Raw genomic sequence first — 22,123 nt, 5'->3', positions numbered from 1 at the left:
ATACTATTAACAAACATGTAAATAATATGGCGTCATACTTTAAAACATAATATATTATATATAGGCATACATGCATTATACTAAAATATAAATAGGTAGATATAATATAAGCACACTATCGAATTGCTGTGTATTTGGAACGGCGGTAAAGTTGTAAGTATATACCGTATAATTGTTTTATTAAATCTAATATCGAAATAATTACACTGACATTCTACAATCTTTAATTTTAAACATTAATAGAATATATTATATTATTGTAAAAGAGGAAAAATAATAGTGATAAATATAAAAATCAAGAGGCTTTTTTTTATGTTTTTATAAATTATTTATAAATAAAATATAATAATACAATACGTATATTTCAATACTAAACTTATTTTATATTAAACAAATATTGGTTAAAAAAATCTACAAAAATCTAATATTTTATCATCATTTTTTTTTTTTTTTTTTTTAAACATATTATATTGTTTATCTAATATTTTTGTGTTATTAAATAAAATTGCACATGATTATGATATTTTCAATAATATATGAAACGTGTAAATAAAGATAAATTATTATTGGAACATAACAACAATTCAGACGTTTTATGAAATTCCAGATTCATTTAAATGACTTAATAATGTTTACTCACTATTGTGATATTATAAAGCTAGATGATAATAAGTTATTATATTAATAGACAAAACAAAACAACAACAACCAAGACAACTAAATATTTACATAATAGTGAGTGTATTTAGAGAAAATATAATATACCATTTAATAACATCAAATGTGTAATTTTAATACTATAAAATATAATTATTGTAGAAGGGATAAAAAATAGAAAAAAAAAATTAAGATTGTAATTGGTGACAATTATTTAAAAAATAGATCAATGTGAACGATACATATAATAAACATTTATATTACGGTTTAAAAATTTAAAATTATAAAATATATAGTACACAGCATTGTTTAGCATAATCAAGTTTACACTTATAAAATTGTACCTATCGAATATCAAATGTTAACTTATTTAGGTTTTTTTTTTTACATTAATCAATGGAGTAAGTTATTTATTGTTTTGTAAAAATTATAAACACTTACAGCTATAGTGAATTAAAGTTATTAAAATATTTTTTTCCACTAATATAATTAGTATTTTGGTATTGTATTACACAAAAAATACCATGCCCATCTGCCTAACATAATTATTGTATTATCTTGGAAAACGTAAATAGAAAAAATAAAACTTAACCGCCAGACAATGTAAAAACAAAACGACGGCGGGCATAATCGAAAAAGATTACGCAGATTTGACGCGACTCATGACGACAACTGAGTTACAACAACATTATTATCATATCATGATAGGTATAAATAAGATTTAATAAGTCATTGTTTAACGGGGCATTAAGCTAATCGTGGTAACACATGTGGCATAAGTTATATTATGTTTGAATAATAGTATACATATTTGTGATCCAAAACCCAATTGTAAATTTAATGAAAACATATTTTACCTAGTCTTTTAAGAAATTATTGTGATAGAAAATACGAGAATAATTAATAAATTGCTATTTACACGTATCCGTGTTGATACAATCTTTTAAAGATTTTATTTTGACTGTATAAATAATTAAAATCATTAAAAATATTATTTTGTATATTTATTAAGAATTTCTAATTTTTAACTTTTGTGTATTTTCATAACTCGTAGATCCATAGTTATTTCTTATTATTTCTTATAAGTATTCTCTTCAACTCTCCTGCTTTAAAAATGATGTTTTAAATACTAGTTCCACTTTTCAGCTTCAAAAATAAAACCGTTTTCAGTTTGTGGATAAGATTTAATAATGTAACAATTGAACATAATAACATATCATGCACTGAAAAAAATTAATATGTTATAGGTATATAATTATAATAGTTGATACTATAATTTTATATAATCGTTCAATCTACGAGTCCTATACTTGTTTATAATAATTGATATAAATCTGCTAAATTCAAATACGAAAATGTAAGACATTGATATAATTTTAAACAATTTATTTCATATAATATAATTAATGGAAGGGAGTTCAGTTACGTATTTATGTGTAAAAAATACATAGAATCGATAAATTATTATTTTACTTTCATATTATATTAAAATTGGTTTTTAATATTCTGCATTATGCATAACTACGCGTATTATTCTACAAGTATGTATATATTATGGTTTTTTTACATTATGTTCAATACTATAACATATTAATAACATAACATAAAAAATACGAGTAGTTATATTATATCTAAAATATTGATTTTTTTATTCAGCTGAAAATGTGCATTGAACAAGGACACATGCAAATGGCAGTGTACGTCAGTATTCATAGGTAAGACTTAATCTTTAGGGTGTCTGTCCTGCAGTACAACGTAGTGCAATACCTACTTGTAAACACTTTGTCACATGTCGTATCACTCGTGTTATGTAATATATATTTTTAGTAGAGTTGTGTTTGTGTTAGTGAGTGTCTACGAGTGTATGAGTGCGTCTTTACGCACCCAAAGAAAACGGTCGAGACCATAAGGATGGGTTTCGACACTCAAGTTGATGGTTGGCATAGAGGAAAAAATATATACTAATTTTATTTTAACGAAACGATCGTTTATTGTTTTTATTTTAAACGTTTACTCTTATTGTTCTAAAATAACACAGCACTTAAAATAGATAAATTACACTAACTGACTCATTTTGTTTAATATACATACATACATATATATAATATAATCATGTGACATACATAAACATATCATTGTATTTTATCATAATTTATCATATATTATACATATATTTATATGATGTGTAGGCGTACAAATAATACGTTTAATAACATTATAATATTATTATGTAGTATAAAAACAGCAAATTTATAATAAATTAATATAATTATATAAGTTAAAAAATTCTTAAATTTCGTTTTTCTCTACGAGTGTTCAATAATAATAATAATAATAATAATAAGTATTTACATAATATTCTACATGTCTTCTAAAGACTACGACAATAAAAATAATAATAAAAACAATAATATGATAAGAATATTTGGTAACAAGAATCATATATAAACATATATGATAATATAAAGGCTATATACAATATTATAATAGTGTTTTCGATAGATAATAATGATAATAATAATAATAATATCAATAGATTCTATAATAATTAAAATGTATTGCACTATTATTTTTATTATTATTACTATATTATACTAAATCGTATTCGTAAGATATAAATAAGTATATGTTTATTATATAAGTATTGTATAATATACGTCTGTATAAGGGTTGTTGGATAAATTGGGACTAGATGAGAAATCGACACTGGCTATGCATCAGAGCAATTCGTTTGCATGTCGGCTTTGCGAATCTTCGATTTTCTAATGCTGAAAAACAAAAGTTTAATACAAATTATAGTTATATTTTAGTAATTTCAAAACGAATTAATTGTATTTTAGTTTAATAAATTTGGTAACCTTTGGTAATACAATACAACTGTACTAATAAACTGTATAAATAAGTACAATATTATATTTATAATAAGTACCTATTTTTAATTGAATTCTTATAATTGATTATACGATATAGTTTAGCGATTAATATTTAAAATATGGCCAATATTAAAAATAAAATTATCAAAAACTCATAGAAATCTACCTTAAAAATTACTCATCAATAAACAATTTACGTATTATTATAATACCAACGAATCAATAATAAATTTGGTCCAATAGCAACCAATTATGTTTCAATTTGTGTATTAAAATTTGCAGTTGTCTTATTAGAACAATGTTTGATAGATTGTAAAGTTGAATGTCTATAATAAATAATAATATTGATGTCATTTCATATTCTGAGGAAAGCGAAGAATGTATTGGTTTTACAACAGGGTGTATATTTATTTATTTTTTATTTTTTGTCATTGCCTTTTAAGAAATAATATTATAAGAAAAACTGCTTTAATATTCAACTTTTATAGAAGTTTCTGGTAGTAAGCTTGATCTTATAAGTACTTTATGGGGGAGCGTATCATTAGTAAATGATATTTAGTATTTGATTATAATTTAAAAATAAATAAAACCATAGAAACAACTATACTAGAAATTTTCTTAAGCTATTAAGAAAGCTATTATATTAGGTAAATTAAAATTTTTGACTTTTTTTTATTTACGTTGATAATTTTTTGTTTTTTAATCAAAAATCTTAAAAGTCTATTACAATAAAGATTATCATAAGTTTCTTCAAAGGAATATTAAGTAGATATATAGTTACAATATTTGTTTATAACTGTCAGAAATTCAGATTTTGATCTATTAATATTAAGACATAAATATCATATGAGCTTACAAATTATTTTGTAGTTGGAAATTAATACGTTTTTAATTTTAATAACTAATAAGGTTTGTAAGTTTAGATAAGTATACGATTCTTCGTACATTTTTGATTAATTTTATTTTATTAAATTTAATTAATTTAAATAAAATTTTAGCGTAAACTGTAAAACCATATACATTTCTTATAAGTGTTAAAAATAAATCTTTACGATAAAATTTTTTTTTTTATTTTGTAATAACTTTATATGTAGATAACTTGAAACGTTCCGCCATTTCCTAAATTATTATTTTTCATACGTTAAAAATCACGATGAAAATGTTAAAATATTTTGACTAATATTATAAGCCAATTATACCATTAATTAAATTACTTTGATCTACGGTAACTTTTAAAAGTAAGTTTATAACAAAAATCTATGATATATTTACTATTATAATCTTCATTTATGTACCAATATATTACATAAAAAAAGGAAAATTATCAAAGTATACTTGAGCGTGCTAATCTCAGAAACTACCAGATGGATTTAAATAAAATTTGTGGAATATAAATTCTCTAAGACTATGAGAATATTTTAAAGATATAAAATAAAATTCTTTAGGTGAATTTAAAGCGAGAAAAATTATTATAACAATGTATTTTATGTTGATTCATTTTTCCCGGGTGAAGTTTGGATGTATAGCTAGCATATATTATTATATTATAATTTATGCGTTGTTTTTGGCGAAAATTAGTTCAACATATTATTATGTATTAATATATGTATAGTTGTATAAATAAATTACAAAATATATTTAGAAATAAATGCTAACAACGCATGCGTATCTGCTCATTACAATTTTACACATCTATACAAAAGTGAAAAATATGACAAAGTATATCTACAGTCGAAATCTATATCATAAAAATAATATATTATAACATATTTTTATTTAAATACAATGATCTAATAAGTGTTCAAATTCTGAGTTGTTAGTAAGCAAATATAAGTACATACATAATGTAAGATTGTAATTATTTATCAGTGAATATACCATTGAATTAATCAATAAAATGTTATTAAAGCTAAACGAAAATTGTCGAAAAAATGCATTCATTTGTAATACGTTAGTTTATAAGTGTATTTACCTATAGGTACCGGTTATCGAAAATTATAGACATTTAATTATTATGACGAATTTTTTAATCATTGAACCCAGTACTATTGCATAGTATATAGAATATATATATAAATATATATGGAATAGCTGTATAGGTAGCTATAATGTATTATTCTGGTAAATTGTTTTTAAAAGCGCGTAAATTCGATTTTTTTTTTTTTTTTTTAATCTTATTTTATTATTGATTCAATATTTATAACAATTAATTTTTTAATACGAAACAAATAATTGTTTGATCTGTGATCATAAATAATAAATTTTGTTTAAATTGCTTAGAACATACTAATTATTATACGTATTATAATCATTAAACCTAGGTAGGTATGTATATACTATATATGTATATCATTTAGTGAATCTTATCATTGTTATATTATAGTTTATGATTACCGTATTGATTGTAGACCTACACATACTACCAATAGTTAAAAATATATTTAAATGCGATCAACAATGAAATTATATTGATTACCTATAATTACAATACGATAATATTTATATTTACCTCCGACGAGCTGTTGGTACCATGTAATCGTTCGGCACCAACGCCTCCGCATGACGAAACAGCGTAATAGTGTGATAAAAGACGACGATATTATATAATTATACGTTATGTCATGCGTCGAGTGGCACACGACTGCGGAGGCGGCTGCATCATCACCTGGCCCACGTGGTCTGCTGGAGCGGCGTGAACGCCGAGTCGAAATTCTGCCTGGCCGACGGCTGCGGCGAAACGGCCGCGGCGTCGTGGTGACGGCGGTTTTCGTGGCGGCCGATGCGTTCGTCGTCGTCGTCGTTGTCGTCGTCGTCCGGCTCGCGCTGCTGCAGCGGGTGACGGCCACCGGGTCGGGCCGGCGACACGCTTGCCGGCGGTGCGGGCGACGGTTTCTTGCCCATGATTGAATCGATGCTGAACCCGGTGGACGGCTGTTTGACCGCCAACCGACCGCCGCCGGCCACTACGGTGGTCGCGTATGACGGCTGTATCAGGTTGCCGTGCTGGTGCGTCACCAGCGGAGGCTGTGACAGTTGTTGCGGCTTGTATGCCGCGGCTGCGGCGGCGGCTGCTGCGGCGGCGGCCACCTGCCCGTTGTGCAGCAGATTCAGACCGAACGTTATGCGCGCCAGTTCGGCGGCCGGTAGCTGTAGCGACTGCATGGGGGGCGCGGACGCGGACGGCGGCTGCGGCGAAGGTTGCTGCGGCTGTGAGCCCGGCAGAGACGGCGCCTGGGTCTGTGAAGGATGTGGCGGCATCGGTGGAGGTCCGAGATGGTGGTAAGGATAGTGATGGTGGTGGTGCAACACCGAGTACGGATCCGAGGCCGCGGCGAAATGGCTGTGGTGCGGATGGTGATGGGGGTGGTGCGGGTGATGTTGGTGATGGTGGTCGCCGCGGTGAATGAAAAAGTCCGAGGGGGCCTGCATGCGCTTGTATCGCTTGCGCCGGCGCAGGAAGCTGCCGTTGTCGAACATGTCCTCGGCCATCGGGTCCAGGGTCCAGTAGTTACCCTTTCCCGGGTTGCCCGGTTCCCGGGGTATCTTGATGAAGCAGTCGTTGAGCGACAGGTTGTGCCTGATGGAGTTCTGCCAGGCCGGGAACTTGTCACGATAGTACGGGAACCGGGACATGATAAACTCGCAGATGCCGCTCAGAGTGAGCTTCTTGTGCGGTGACTGCAATATGGCCATCGTGATCAGCGCTATGTAACTGTAAGGCGGCTTGACGGGCGATCCGTTTCCGGCAGCCGACGTCTTGTCACCGTCTTCACTGCACGCTCCTTCTTGCGCACCCGGCGACGTCGTCTTGCTGCGGACGCCACCGTTGTTGTTATCGTTGCATCCGGCCGCGGCGACCGCAGCGTCGTAATCGTCGTCATCGTCGGCCGAATCCACGTTCACGTCGGTCGTTTCGACCGAGCCGACGCTACACGGCGGTGACGCGGACGCCGCGGTCGAACCGGCCTGCACCATCACGGCGGATGTGGCGCCGACACCACCACCGACGCCTCTCAAGTCCAGCGGGCTGACGACTTGATGCATGACCGCCGAGTCCAGGGCAGCCTGATATCGGCGGCTAAAATCGTAAACGGGCAAGAACACGGCGGCTGCTGCGGCCGCCGCGGCGGAGGTGGGAGAGGAAGTGGCCAGAGTACCTCCACTGATGCTACCGCTGCCGCTACTGCTGCTGCTGCTGCTGCTGCGGTGGTGTTGGTGTTGTTGATGACGGTTGTGATGGTGATGGTGGTGATCGTCGTCTTGCATGCCGGCGGTGCCAATCACCACGCAGCACATTTGGCCACAGTCTCGCACGTCATGTACGACGACGGAAACTGGTTCGAAAATTAAACACGGATAGAAACGTATTGATATTGTTTACGGGTGTGTTTAAGAACGCCGCGAATAAAAAATAAAAAAACCGACTTAAGCTCACGAGCGCAAGGAAAAATCGGCTTTCCGGGTGCCGGTGACGTTGCAAAAAAATCAAAAAGTATGAAATTACCGGAAAACTTAATCGGTATAGAGGTTAGGCGTATACACGAATCGTGTCCACGGCGACAGCGACGCGACGACAACGGTTGCGGCGGCGACGACGATTGCGGCGGTAGCGATGTATAATTGGTTCACGTTGACGTGTGGCGCGCGATATTATCACTGAGCCGACGACGACTGCGTCGGTAGCGGTGGCGCGGCGGCGGCCGCCGATGCGGAGGGCGTAGCCGTCCTGAATTCGATGGGTGTGGACACGATCCCGCCGAATGGGCGGGCGGTAAAAGACAAACGGCGGTGGCGGCGGCGGCAACGGCTAGGTGATCAAATCATCCTTTGTATTATATTATATACATTTAATAATATTGTATACGCGCGCTCATCCCTCCGGTCCGAGACAAACTGCAGTTCCGATTGTGCCAACTATATAACCGGTGGCAACCTCAATGCGGATTGTTCGATCACCCTCCCACACTCCTATCTACCCCTCTCTACCAACACAACCAACCACCTAACCGCGCTCGCATTATTTATATCCACCATAGATTACCCATACATATATATATATATATGTATATAATATGCAAACGCAAATAATTATATAATGTTCTTTCTCTTTTTCATTCTCTGTCTATTTCTCTCTCTTTATCGTTTTATCTCTCTCTCTCTCTCTCTATCTCGCTAGATGACTGTTTCACACTCATTCTCTCTTTCTCGTTGAGTATAGCATATAAATTATATAAATTATGCTGTATACGCGCATATAATATAAATGTATAATGTATCACACCCACTGCACATTACATGCATGCTGCCTTTAAACCTCGATGCTTTGAAGTCGCAAACTGTTCGATTAAATCGTCTATCGACTTATAAAATAAATAGGTACATGTAATATGTATAATGTATACCTATACAGTAGTATATAGGTCCGCTACGGTGTAACTTAAATAGGTATTTAATATAATATACAGATATAGCTTCTATTTCTTATACGTATTATGTAGAGATTATTACACACGTTACAGCTAATATTGAAAAAATTGTGTATATATACACATATAATATGCCCAAGTATTAATATAATTATAAAATCTTACAGATATATACCTAATTATAATATGCACTGCGCATTCATCACTTCGTTGTTGTTTATTTCGTACTTATTAGTAAATACAATATAAATTTATTCAAATTCTGATTTTAGAAGGGGCTCTAGAAGTGCCTCTATTAAGGTTTTTTTATATCGTTTAAGAAGTGCTTGTGATGATAAATAATATATATATTTTTAACTCTTCGATTTATAAGTATATACTATATAGCCTACATATACCTACCGGCTACCGCTATAGGTATAAGTAAATACAAAAGCCTATAGTCAAATTATGATTTTTATTGCCACAAGTTCACACTTTAAATGCCATAAAAAATTTAGCTTATATTTGAAAATTCAAAAACCAGAATTCAACTAAATACATAATTAATCAAAAAAAAATAAGGGTGGTCGTGGTATTGTTGTATATCAACATTCAACATGCATATCAAATATATATATAAGTATAACTAAAAAATGTACTACAATTTAGAATATATATATATATATACTTATTAATACATAGGTACCTATATATATGATGTGTCGATATAATTTCTATGCTTTCTATGCAATATAATATAAATTGCCGTAAAAGATAAGAAAGTATTATAAAATAGTCTTTTTTATAAATCATTCAGGGAAATATAATCAAATAAAAAAAGGTTGATATTTTCAAGTAAAAAGGTACCTATATGTCATATATCCTAACACAACTGTTTTCTTTAAAATCATTTATATTTTATAGATATCTAGGTGTATTGAATAAAATAAATAAAATATAATAATATTCAGTGTCAAAAGTTGCTCAATGACTCAAGAAACCATTGTAGCAAAATATTTTATGACTTATATGAAGAACGCCTATTATATTGTATAAAAAAGTTTTTTGATACCACATTTATAAAAAGAAAATATTTTTGATTTGAACCTATTTATAGGTACAATAATATTTTATGTGTATACTTTAATACTTATATAATAAACAATAATGGATTACAAATTTGTTGTATAAAAACAACCACCACTAATTTATTATTTTAAATTAAAGCTTAAATTTATAACTCTTATATAATACGTTTTGATAGACTATTATAAACATTTTAGTTTAATAATTAACTTAGTGTAATAGTTAAATATTAGTAAATATACTTATGCTTACACTGAATATAATGTACTTAACTTTAACTGTAGATATAGTATATTAATATTATACACGAATACAGGTGCGTGATATTTAAATATTATTATATTTTAGGTATTCTACTTAATTATAAACAATTCGCTTGTTTAAAAAGTTAAGTAGACATAATTAAGACGATGACGATGTAGAATAAGCCGAGCACATAAAAGATACTACAATAAAAATATAAATGTTAATATATGTTTACCTGTATATTATATAAACTATTAAACTATTTACATTTGGAACGATTTAATATAGTACCTATATAATATATTATACATACATAAATTGTGTTTCTACATGCGCCAAGGGAAACTTAAAACAAAAACGTTTACAAAGTGTTTGGAAGGTGTGTTTCTTATACTATTCATTTTGTGATTTATATACACTGTTAACGATCACTCGTAGCGTTAAATATGCACGAGTATATGCATAAGCCCGTATTTTTCACTATTATTTCTTGTCTACAACAGCTTGTCATAAAAGTGGCCAACAATGATAGGTATATATATTACAAATACTATATATTTTATTATGTGTAATAATAGTTGGATAGTATACTAATAGTTTATAATATTTAATAATTTAGATGTAAACATTGTCATATATATCTATATCTGCATAATAGTAGATAAGCATAATTTTTATGATAATTGATTTCTTACTATATAAATTTAAAAAAAAAACATATTATGATATCTAGTTGAAAATGTTCAAGGATAAATATAGGTACCCTATACATGCTTTAAAATTTGAACGATCGGCTTCTAAGTAATTAAACTTTATGTATTAATAGTATAATTTTATTATAGTCAACTAATTATAATTGATTATAATCAACCACATTTTATTATTTTCAACAAAATTACAGTATTTATATGACGTATAGGTATATGATATTTTATATTATAGGATAAATTAGATAATTAAAATTATACAGAGTTATAATTTAAAAAACATTTCAAAACAGTTATTAAAGGTCAATGAAGATTAATAATAAGTAATACCATATTATAATTTTATATTTATATATACATACTATTGACTATTTATTCATTTAATAATATCGTTTTATTAATCAAAGAGTTTATCTATATTGAATAATTTTACATATAAATAATTTTACGATCACTGCTGTCACACTTAAGTTGTAATGATAATTATTCATAATTGAAATATTTTATTTTTATGTACATTAATACGTTAAAAGATGGTCATTGCTGAATAAAAATTAAAACAGTATACGATAACATTGATAATCAGCTCTTATATATGATTTACGATCGTTGTAATAAATTTAAGATCAGAGAAGTATAATTATTTATCAAATTAAAAATAAAACTACTGTTAGACATCATTAATTATAATTTATAAAAGTACTTTTAGTATGCTATCTTTCAGATAAGTAAATCTAACTAATATAGATTATAAGACTATACTAAATAAAAGTCGAAAACATATTGTTTTGTTTCCGCATGCATTATAAAATGTTACATGTGCATAAGCATATACATTCTTATGTAATATGTATAATACCTATAGTATTGACCATAAATAGGTAGTAATACTACCGTAGTATACTTGCAACTTGCAAAGTTCGAAGTGTTAATAGACATTAAGAATTATAACATTTATAACACACTACCCTGCAGCTATACAATATCTAACGATCATTAACTAATGGAGATTCAGTCTTTACCATCAAATACAAAAATCTTCGTATATACCTAACCAATTCTGGACTGCCTATAGTGTATCCATATTTAGTGTCCAAGTATTATCGTTGTTAATTGTTATGAATATAACAACTTATTTTAAGTATTCATGTAGGTGCTATTATATATCGTTTGGTAATGGCATTTTATTAACCTAAATAACTCACTAAAGCCTATTGCTATTCACTGAAATATTATGTTGTGAACAAGCAATAGTATAATAATTAACCGTTCCCATACCTATATATGTACGTTTAATGAAAAGTTCGCATTACAACCCTCATCGTTATGGTAAGTTGGGCAAAAGTTAATTTATTTATATATATATATGTATATATATGTATATATATATGCATTAACGTGTCTCATTGATTGCCAATTTAGTTATAGTTATTTAAAATTCTCGGATTTTCTACACTATATTTATGTATTAATGACCGGTTGTGCCGTACAATAGGGTTTAAAATATGTACCATTTATTAAGTGGTATTTTGTAAAACCACCGGAACCTCTTCAGCTATATAATAACAGGCGAGAGGAGACCATTGACGCGATTCATCATGCGCAAACGTGCGAGTGGCGTTTGGATTACATGTTGGTAGTGTATATATATTAAATAGGTATAGCAAGTGAGTAAGTGTATTACTAAGGGTAGACGAGGGGCGTTGGCGACCAAAAACTGTAGTTCAATCAGCGATGAGAGGTGCGGAGTAAAGTATTGTATCTATAACTATCACACTATATATACATATCGAACTTGCCAAATTCGTACGGTGGAAGTTATCGATGTTGGTTGGAGAAAGGTGGAAATTAATGTACGCTATATATCTACAGAGTGATTCACCAAACAACATTTTCTTCATTTTTTCTTTAATAATGAATTTATTCAAATTCTTATTATTAATTTTTTTAAATATAATAGGTAGGTATTTAAAAATTACTACTTATTTTGAAATTTAAGATAATATTGTTTTTAAATACTACTAATAGGAGAATTTTGCGTGGTGACAAAAACTATTTGTCTCAAGGTGAGAGCATTTCTGTATTATAAAGTATTTTATGGATAATAAATAAATACTGTAAAGTATTTAATTAAAAACTAAAAATATTCGAACGATTAGTTTTTCAGTTATTAAAATGCTTTTATAAAAAATATAAAATAAATGTTGATCTATTATTTACAATATTTTTACAAATTATAAATATTGATTAATTCTTTACATAAATCACTAAAATTTTCAAATTTACATTTTCCTTTTAAATAAGCCATTATCGTAAGTTTTAGAAAAAATAAACACAATGTGATTTACGGTTGAAAAGATAGAGAAAGGAGAGAGGTTGTCATTTGAAAAACAGAAGTCTGCAATAGATATATACCCGCAGGACGTACTACGCATTCATTGTCATTACAGGGTATTATCGGGTATAGTAAAAAATACATCAAGAACTAAACGTTAAATGGTATGTATTTAATTAAATTTAAAGATTTCAAAAATCAGATATTCAACGATAGCGGCATTGTTAAATAAAAAATAAAAATAAAAATAATTAAATACGGGGAGGGGGATGGGTTGAGCACGCTCTGTGGATCGCCCTGTATAAGTACACCGCCAGAAGCGGGTAGAGTATAATAAATAAACGGACGGAGACGACTCGCAGCAGCGGTTTTCGCGCTGGTAATCCATCGCGCGTCTCGACGAGCGATGACCTCTTGGCCGGCCGATCATTTCTCTTCGTATCACCGCTCCGCGCGATCGTCTGATTAACCGCGGCAGCTGCGACGGTCGCAGTACGCACGTGGAAACCGCGCCCCCCGGCGGGTCACCGGCAGCCAATGGTCGGCGGTTACATTGTATCCGCAGCGCTGTTGATGTTTTGGCGAGCTGGCGCGTGTCCGGTGTGGAGGGGTGCGGGGCACTGCACGCACACGCACACATTCACAGTCGGCGGCGACTTCGTCGAGCCCGTGGGGGAGCACGGAAAATCGACTTGGTTCCGATGTAACCGAAAAGACAATAATAATATTACGTAACACGGGCTACACAATATTGTGCGGCTTACGATGTTATTAAATTATCTTAAATTCGTAAATAATATTGACGAAATTGTCGATAAAATATTATAACAATATCAATGATAAATAACGTTAACAATAATAGAATATTTGTTAGCATTAATTTCACAATAGCATTCGTCCTTCTACAAAAGAATACCATCACACGCGTCTTGCATATTGTACAATTATTGTCTCCGTTTTATTGAGACTTGAGACATCTGAGCAAATTAAATTTGTGTTCAGCGGATCCGATTTCGTGTAGTCTTACCTAAGACCATAACCATTAATATTGAAGTGGAGTGACCTATTATATTAAATATTATTTTAAAGTCTATAAAATAAAGAATATTATCAGTGTTATGACTTATCTTGTGGATTTTTACTAGGTATATTTTAATTTTTAAACGAGTAATGAAAACTTTTAAATACTCGAAAGCATAACTATAAATTGATTAATTAGTATTTTATGTTCAATACTTAAATATCTTAATATCTCATATTTATGGAAAATATGTTTTGCTTTGGAATGGCTAATAATTTCAAGATAATCAATGAATTATAGCTATATCATATTTAACTATATTTTCTGAAAAAATATTATCATATTATAAGACGCCATATAGCCACAACATGCGGGTGCTCCATCTGACATATTATTGATGTAGGTACAACACATATTTTAAGTTTAAAAGTTCTAATGTATTGTGTATATAATAATATCGTTATACTGTGAATTTATTTTAACAATTTCATTTTTAATAATATTATATTGAATCAATGTAGGCAGGTAGATATACTGATATTTATAATATTACTGCTATAGCAGTAGGAAGCGGTCGTATGCCTATAAACTAAAAAAAAAAATCCTCGAAAAGTGACGTGCCTATATATATTACTGTAACGGTATTAATATAATTTAATTTTTTTTTCTTTGTAAAATAGTTAGTTGGTACCTATATAAATCATAATATTTAAATAACCAGATCGAAAAATTATTATTTTCACAGTTAATTGTATTAAAATAGTATTTATCGCAATGTTTTTTAGACATCACTATACATCTGCAGTATTGCTTCTGAATACATATTATCATAACAATAAATAATAATTGTTAATATTGATGTTATTATATATGAACATTGAACATGTTCGGTCGGTGACTGATAAAAACGAATATATTAACTATAAGTAATAAAAACAAAGTACGTTTTTACTAATAAAGATGACCATCATACCTAATGTCCGGTATGCAATCGTTTTGTTGACCGTCAACCTGATCCTAACGCAGCATGCCAAGTTGAAAACGGACACCGAATACCGGTTTCTGTATTGTTTTTAATGATGGCGAGCATATTATTCGCTTTTGGCGCATCTCGCGTTGGCATCCAATCGTATAAACAAAAACGGAATAAAAACGAGTAGTCTGGTAGGACATTGACCAATTGCGCCCGAAACAAAATTTTTTGTTTAGATTTACCAATTGTAGTTGCATTCAAATAATTTTACTTTTAATTGAATACATTTTGCTCAATCTATTCAACTGATATTCAAATTCAATCATACATAAACGATCTGCATACTAAAATATTTGAAAATTAATAACACATTTATTAATCAATTTATTACAGGTCACATATATTTTATAACAATAACGGGAATTTTATAAAACGTTATTCTATTATTACGTATACATTTACGCACACGTGTATGAATTTCAGTGATAGACGAAAACAAATTTTCATCATCGGTTAAATATTTATCAATCTTATTATTTCGTTGCTTATATAATACTGAATGTGGCAGAACAAATTGATGATAGCCGATATTTTTATTTTGTTAGTACTATAGTATTAACTTGAGTTTTTTAATGTTACATTATATTATATAGAACATTTATACAAGCTCTTCGTGAAAAAAATAAACCGCTGTTACTCCTTAATTATATATTATTGCGTATACCTAAACCTAAACCTAAACTAAAATAATTTATTGAGTGAAAAAAAACTATATTTATTTTTTTTATTACTAACTAATTATAGTTTTCTTTATTTTTCTTAAAGTAGTTATTAAAATCACCGATGGCTACTATTTAGGTAGTTGATATAATTTTTAAAGAAAATGTGCAATTAGTTTATCGGCTTAAAATGTTTTGAATGCAACTGATACGATTATATAAGGTAATTTTAGGTGCAATTGGTTAACTTCCGTCTGGTAGGCGAGTATTCATAATAATCCGCTGGTAAAACGAATCTGTTTTCAATGCACCGTTACAAACGCGCGTATTTCAAACGGGTAGTGCATGCAGACACGTGTGACCGGCAGAAAATTCAGAAAATAAACATGATACGATTTATTGATGTTTTCAATGAAAAAATTGTAGTGTCGTTCAATTATGCGCAGGAAAGTATTTAAAATTAGAATACCTAGTAAAAATCAAAAATATATTGACTTAGGTATTTTTATTTATAGTAAAATTTAATATTTAAATTTTAGATTTTATTACCAACCTATATTATGTAAATTATTTTTACAATTTATGCGTTACTCGTTTACAAGTTTTTATATAAATATATACTATAAATATATAGTATATATATACATATATATATATATTATATAATATATACATATATAATATAAAGGGCTATAAAGCTGCAACAATTTTATTTGTAAAATATTTCTTTCATACACTTATAGTGATATACCATGATAAGCAATATGTATAAAACTATCTGAATTTTAGAAATTCTCACAAACAATATTGCACAGTGTAAACTTAGATAAACTTAAATCCAAGTTTTTTCTGCAATTTAACAATAATTTAAACTTAGACAATTTACATTTATCATAATTCATAATTAATTTTGTGTGGTTGCTTAGTTTATTTAGTAATAAAATGATTTGACCAAATATCAAACTATTAAAGGTAAAATCGTTATTTGTGTTTGTATTATGTTTTTATTTTTTATGCGATTATTCTTGAGCTGTAATATTTTATTTATATTATATAAATCGATATAAAAAATTATTTTAGTAAATAATATTTATGAAATAATATAGCTATAATTATATAATTAATAATACTACTATGATATACTCATATTACTTTTACTTGTAAATTATTGTTTCTCAAGAAACCCACAGCGATAAAGGGTACTGGTCCAATGTGCGACCTACAACTGATAATTGACCTGTTCTTATCTTTGCCGGGCCAACGTGCGACCTACAGCCAATGTGTGTTTTTTCCTATATGACATGGGGAAATATATTTATTTTTGTGAAGAGAATAGAAATACAAATGTGATAGTTGTAAACCGTTCGGCATTCAGTTACGGTCTCACTGTCTTTGTCGAATTACGTTATTTTAAATACGGCGTTACAGTGATTTTAGTAAATTTGTTTTTTTTTATTAAGAGTGCTACATTAGGATACCTATATCACCCAAACAAGCAAACTATATTTGACAAATTTTTACCAGACATGAAAGATGCTTTTATGACATAATAATTATACATAAAATTACGATGAATTCTTATCAGACAAAAAGGATAATTAATTATAAATTCATTAATAACTATAATAACTATTAATATGGATAAATTTAAAGAATAAAATAATATCAATTAATAACTATAATAACTATTACAAATGCAGTATAGGTCAGTACGTATATGCAGATCGCACACTGAACCGAAAATGTATGTGTAGGTCGCACATTAGACCGGTGCCCAATAAAGATATAAAATAAAATAATATTACTTAAGGAGTACATACTTATCAATCACATTTTAGTGTTTTAATAACACAAATATAAAGGAAATTATTGTAATAAATTATAATATTAAAAGTACGATAAAAAGTAGAAGTTTGATGCGACCGGACTGACACAAGGGACACAAGTCTTGTATGCAAGTCCGGTATTAATAATTATTGAATATATTTGTTCTAGTGTTATTACCTTCCTCCTGTTCTTCGGAGGGCTCTCGAGATCGTGATTCGAGAATATGATCAAATACATCTTTACGAAAATTAGATAGTAAAAGAATCTGTACTAACAATAAGTATTTTAGACATGCACCTTACCTGGTTCGCCGCATTGAATACCTATAGTACGTTCTTCGGAGAAATATGTAAGGTGACACAAGTTACGATACGTTTTAAGAAAAACTTAAGTTTAAATAAAAAAAACAACTCTGATTTAACTTATAAAAAAAGAAGTTCAGTTGTCGCTCGCAGAATCTTGTGGGTAGGGTGTGTGGTGGTTTTTGAGTAGAGCTCCTGCTCGCTTGTCTGGTGCGCCTGCACTCGTAATTTTGTCGGTGCTCATGCACTCGATAGCTTGGCTGGTGCTCATGCACTGATGAAAGAAGACGACCTGGTCAAGCCAGCCTAAGTCACAGGCGGCATCATCAAAGGTCTCTGCGTTTTCTAAAGAAATAGGATTTCTCCTAGGCGACAGAGGTCTTCATTGGACCATCCCTTATCACTGGTGGCACACGAAACTGGGTCAAACACTTTGTAGCACATTGCCACAAATCATGTGTTAATTCCTTTGTGACCATATAATATAAGTCGTTTCTTTCATCAGTGGTGAAAGGCTGTTTATTGTTTATGGGGTTTTAATCTGCGTGCGACAACTTGACCGTTAATTTATTTATTTGAATTTTATAAATATGTAATAAACAATGATGTGTGAGCATATCATTACAGCTAGTGTATATTTATCATGTTGGATTAATGAAGTATTTAATTTATATGTACGTCATGTAATAATATTATTTATACTTAGTATATATGTAATATGTGCCCATCATCATAAACTACCGGATACGGCATGTTTAATTACAAAAACTATTATATTGGCTATCTACTGTACTTAAAATTATTTTTCTTCGCAATAAATATTTTATTATATATTTTATTATAATATAAGATGGAGTTCTTATCGTTGAAAAATTATTTCTGTATAACATACTGTACTATATTACTATATTGCGATAATAATATATTTATACTCAGCCACACAGGATATTTGATTACATAAGCTTGCTCAGCCTAAATTTTACCTTAAACTAACCAGTAACTTTATCTATTTATTTAAATTTAAATAATGACCACATAAAGATCACATTAAAAAAATATATATATATTTAAATGTTTTATACAATGCTATAGAAGTTAGAAATAAAAATATTTTATTCCACTATTTTTTTCACTGTAGGTATATATTATTAATTAAGCAGATGATATTTTTGGAATTATTACTGTATAGGTTTGAATATTTTAATTATAATGTACTTATGAAAGAGCCTATTAAGTTAGTTACTCATATATTGTAAGTTAAGATGTTAATAATGACATATTATATAATTATTATAGTAGTTTATCTATCCTTTCTTACTATACCTATACCTATACCTATATCTTATATTTATGTTAATAATTTATCCATGGAGTTAAAATATTTTAGAAAATAATATATCTATAAGCTATAATCAAATCATATGATATCTAATATTTTTTCTAATATGGTTTAGAATATTAGGGAATATAATATATATTTAATGTTTTAACGATTTAAGATGAAAAAAATTTAATTGGTTTTTGAGACTGAAAAAATATATCTAGTATTTCTTTTTTGAGACTACTTCGATGGGTGTGCTTATAATATGATAATATATGACATTCATCATAGCACCCTCTATATATATATACACATATAAACACACTCGTGCCCAATAAATAGGTATAATATAATATATATGTACTATAGAATACGTCTAAATATATATATATATCATGTAGGTATATATTATGATTTATATACGAGTATATGAGGAATCCAATGCACAATATTATATAATACACTTACACATTTCCTCGGGGTAGGCTGTTCGAATTTCTGATATATAATATATATACCTAGGTACATTAGTTCACCGTCCGATGCATTTTGCCGATATATATGCGATTTAACACTTCTTGAGTTTTTGACAGGGACCCCCCTACTGTGAATCCGGCAGTAAATCATCATGTGTATATACTATATACAATCATTTGTTTAACACTCAAGCACACACAACATTTATGTATACACACATACACACACATATAATATATATATATATATAATGTATAAATATATAACATATATTGTGTAGGTAAACAATAACATGTATGTTATACATATAAACATATAATATATAATAAGGTCGTAGAAAAGGGACTGAGACCGATTATTATACATTATAATACACAATTCGGTGACCAATACTAATAACACGCTCACACATAAACACTGCAGCACTGCAGAAGTATAGGTATATTGTATAATATAATTTAATACCATGGCATATTTTATTACAACGTTCTAGTTGTATCACGTACAAATTATTCATAATTATAGATCTGCAAAGTGATTTCTTAGTAAAATATCACTTTATATTTGAAAATCTATTAACCTTTTTTAAAATATTTTATTTTACATAAATTCCAATCGTAATAAAACAACAATTTTTAATACTTTTTATTTTTACTTTTTTGAACGACAACATACATTTTTAATTTCATATTCTTATTTTTAAAGCAGAATATTTTCCAGAGTATTTCTATACATAGAAATCGAAATTTGGCATGGTAATTTTTGAGTTATAAGTATTTAAAGTTTAAATGGGCGAAGTGGAGTATATTACAGGGATACCCCGCATAAAATGTCGGTACCAATTCGTTAACTCAAGCTTTAAATACTTACAACTTACACATTTTTTGTTTGAATTTTAATTCTTATAAATCAAATTTTTTCGAAAAATATTCTACTTCAAAATATAAAGATAAAAATGTATGATGTCATTAAAAAAGTAAATAATTAAAAAAAAATTATATATAACAATAAAAAAAAATGTTTTATTTAAACTAGAAATTATGTTACAAAAACATTTATATACATTTTGAAATAATGAATTTTGCTTTATTAAAGAATCACCCAGTATAAACATATGTATTATAATGTGTGTGCGTGTTTGTATTTTATACAATTAGTACCTACAATATATTGAGAAAACGAATGTTTTATAATCAGTACCTATCATAAATTCACCCAACGGCTGCTGAAGTTGTTATGTAATATGACACAACTTAGATATTAATTAATATATATATATAATTAGTTTTTAAGTGTATGATAAACTAAATGCGGGTTAAAGTATGTACTTAAATCTGTCATTAAATATTTAAACGTTTATTTAAAATACCTTCATAGGAATGCAAGTAAAAAAAAAATGTTTATGAAATAAAATATAATTAAGCTTCTATACGAATATAGTGTACTTATATGTCACTGATGCAGTTTTAATATTAATTTTAACTATATTTTTATTTATACGTACTGAATATACAATATACTTACATATTATTCTTATAATACCTATATGTATATATATTTGAATTTGTTTTTTCCAATATTATGTATACCTATGACTGAATAAAAGACTCGAATTGTAAAATGGTATAACTACTAATTTATTACTACAGCTAGGGTTTGTATTATTATTCTGTTCCTATATATAACATGATTTACAAAAGTCAAGTCCTACTAAACAGTTTTTTTTCGCTATATAGAAATGAAAATAATAAGTACCTACAGCGTTACTAAGACAATAAAAACATCAAAGGAAATAGCTTAGCATGTATATATGATATGATATGATATTCAAAGAAACAACCGTATTATTAATCTTAATGTGGTTAATAAAGCAAAGTTTTAGATCAAAAGAGTTGTAGATATTTATAAGAATAATTATAAAAAATGATTTTTATTTATAAATCTCTATAAAGTATTTATTTATTAAAATACGATACTGCTAAACGATTTTCTTTGAATAATTGAATACAGGCAAAATAATACAAATAGATTAAGATTGATTAATTTTCTAATAAATATAAATCATATTAAAAAGTAATTATAAATATATAGAAGGTAAAAGATTATTCTTAATTTAGATAAAAAAAGATTGTACATAGTACGAAAATATTAGAGGTCTTTTTTATTTATTC

General features: G+C 29.2%; 1 protein-coding gene across 1 annotated transcript; it reads right to left on the bottom strand.

Moving 5' to 3' along the window:
• Positions 1 to 3,257: 3,257 nt before the first annotated feature.
• On the bottom strand, positions 3,258 to 8,363 carry LOC112603530 (forkhead box protein D3-like). Its single transcript, XM_025352139.1, has 2 exons — positions 6,040 to 8,363; positions 3,258 to 3,425 (listed from the first exon to the last, which is right to left on the bottom strand). Exon 1 carries the CDS (start codon positions 7,824 to 7,826, stop codon positions 6,192 to 6,194), a length of 1,635 nt encoding a protein of 544 aa, XP_025207924.1. The 5' UTR covers positions 7,827 to 8,363; the 3' UTR covers positions 3,258 to 3,425; positions 6,040 to 6,191.
• Between the last annotated feature and the right edge of the window lie 13,760 nt (positions 8,364 to 22,123).

The sequence above is a fragment of the Melanaphis sacchari genome, unplaced genomic scaffold, assembly GCF_002803265.2.
Source record: "Melanaphis sacchari strain LSU unplaced genomic scaffold, SCAv2.0 Contig10_pilon_pilon, whole genome shotgun sequence".
NCBI lineage: Eukaryota > Metazoa > Arthropoda > Insecta > Hemiptera > Aphididae > Melanaphis > Melanaphis sacchari.
The sequence above is the reverse complement of the archived record's forward strand: the minus strand, read 5'-3'. Positions and strand labels throughout refer to the sequence as shown.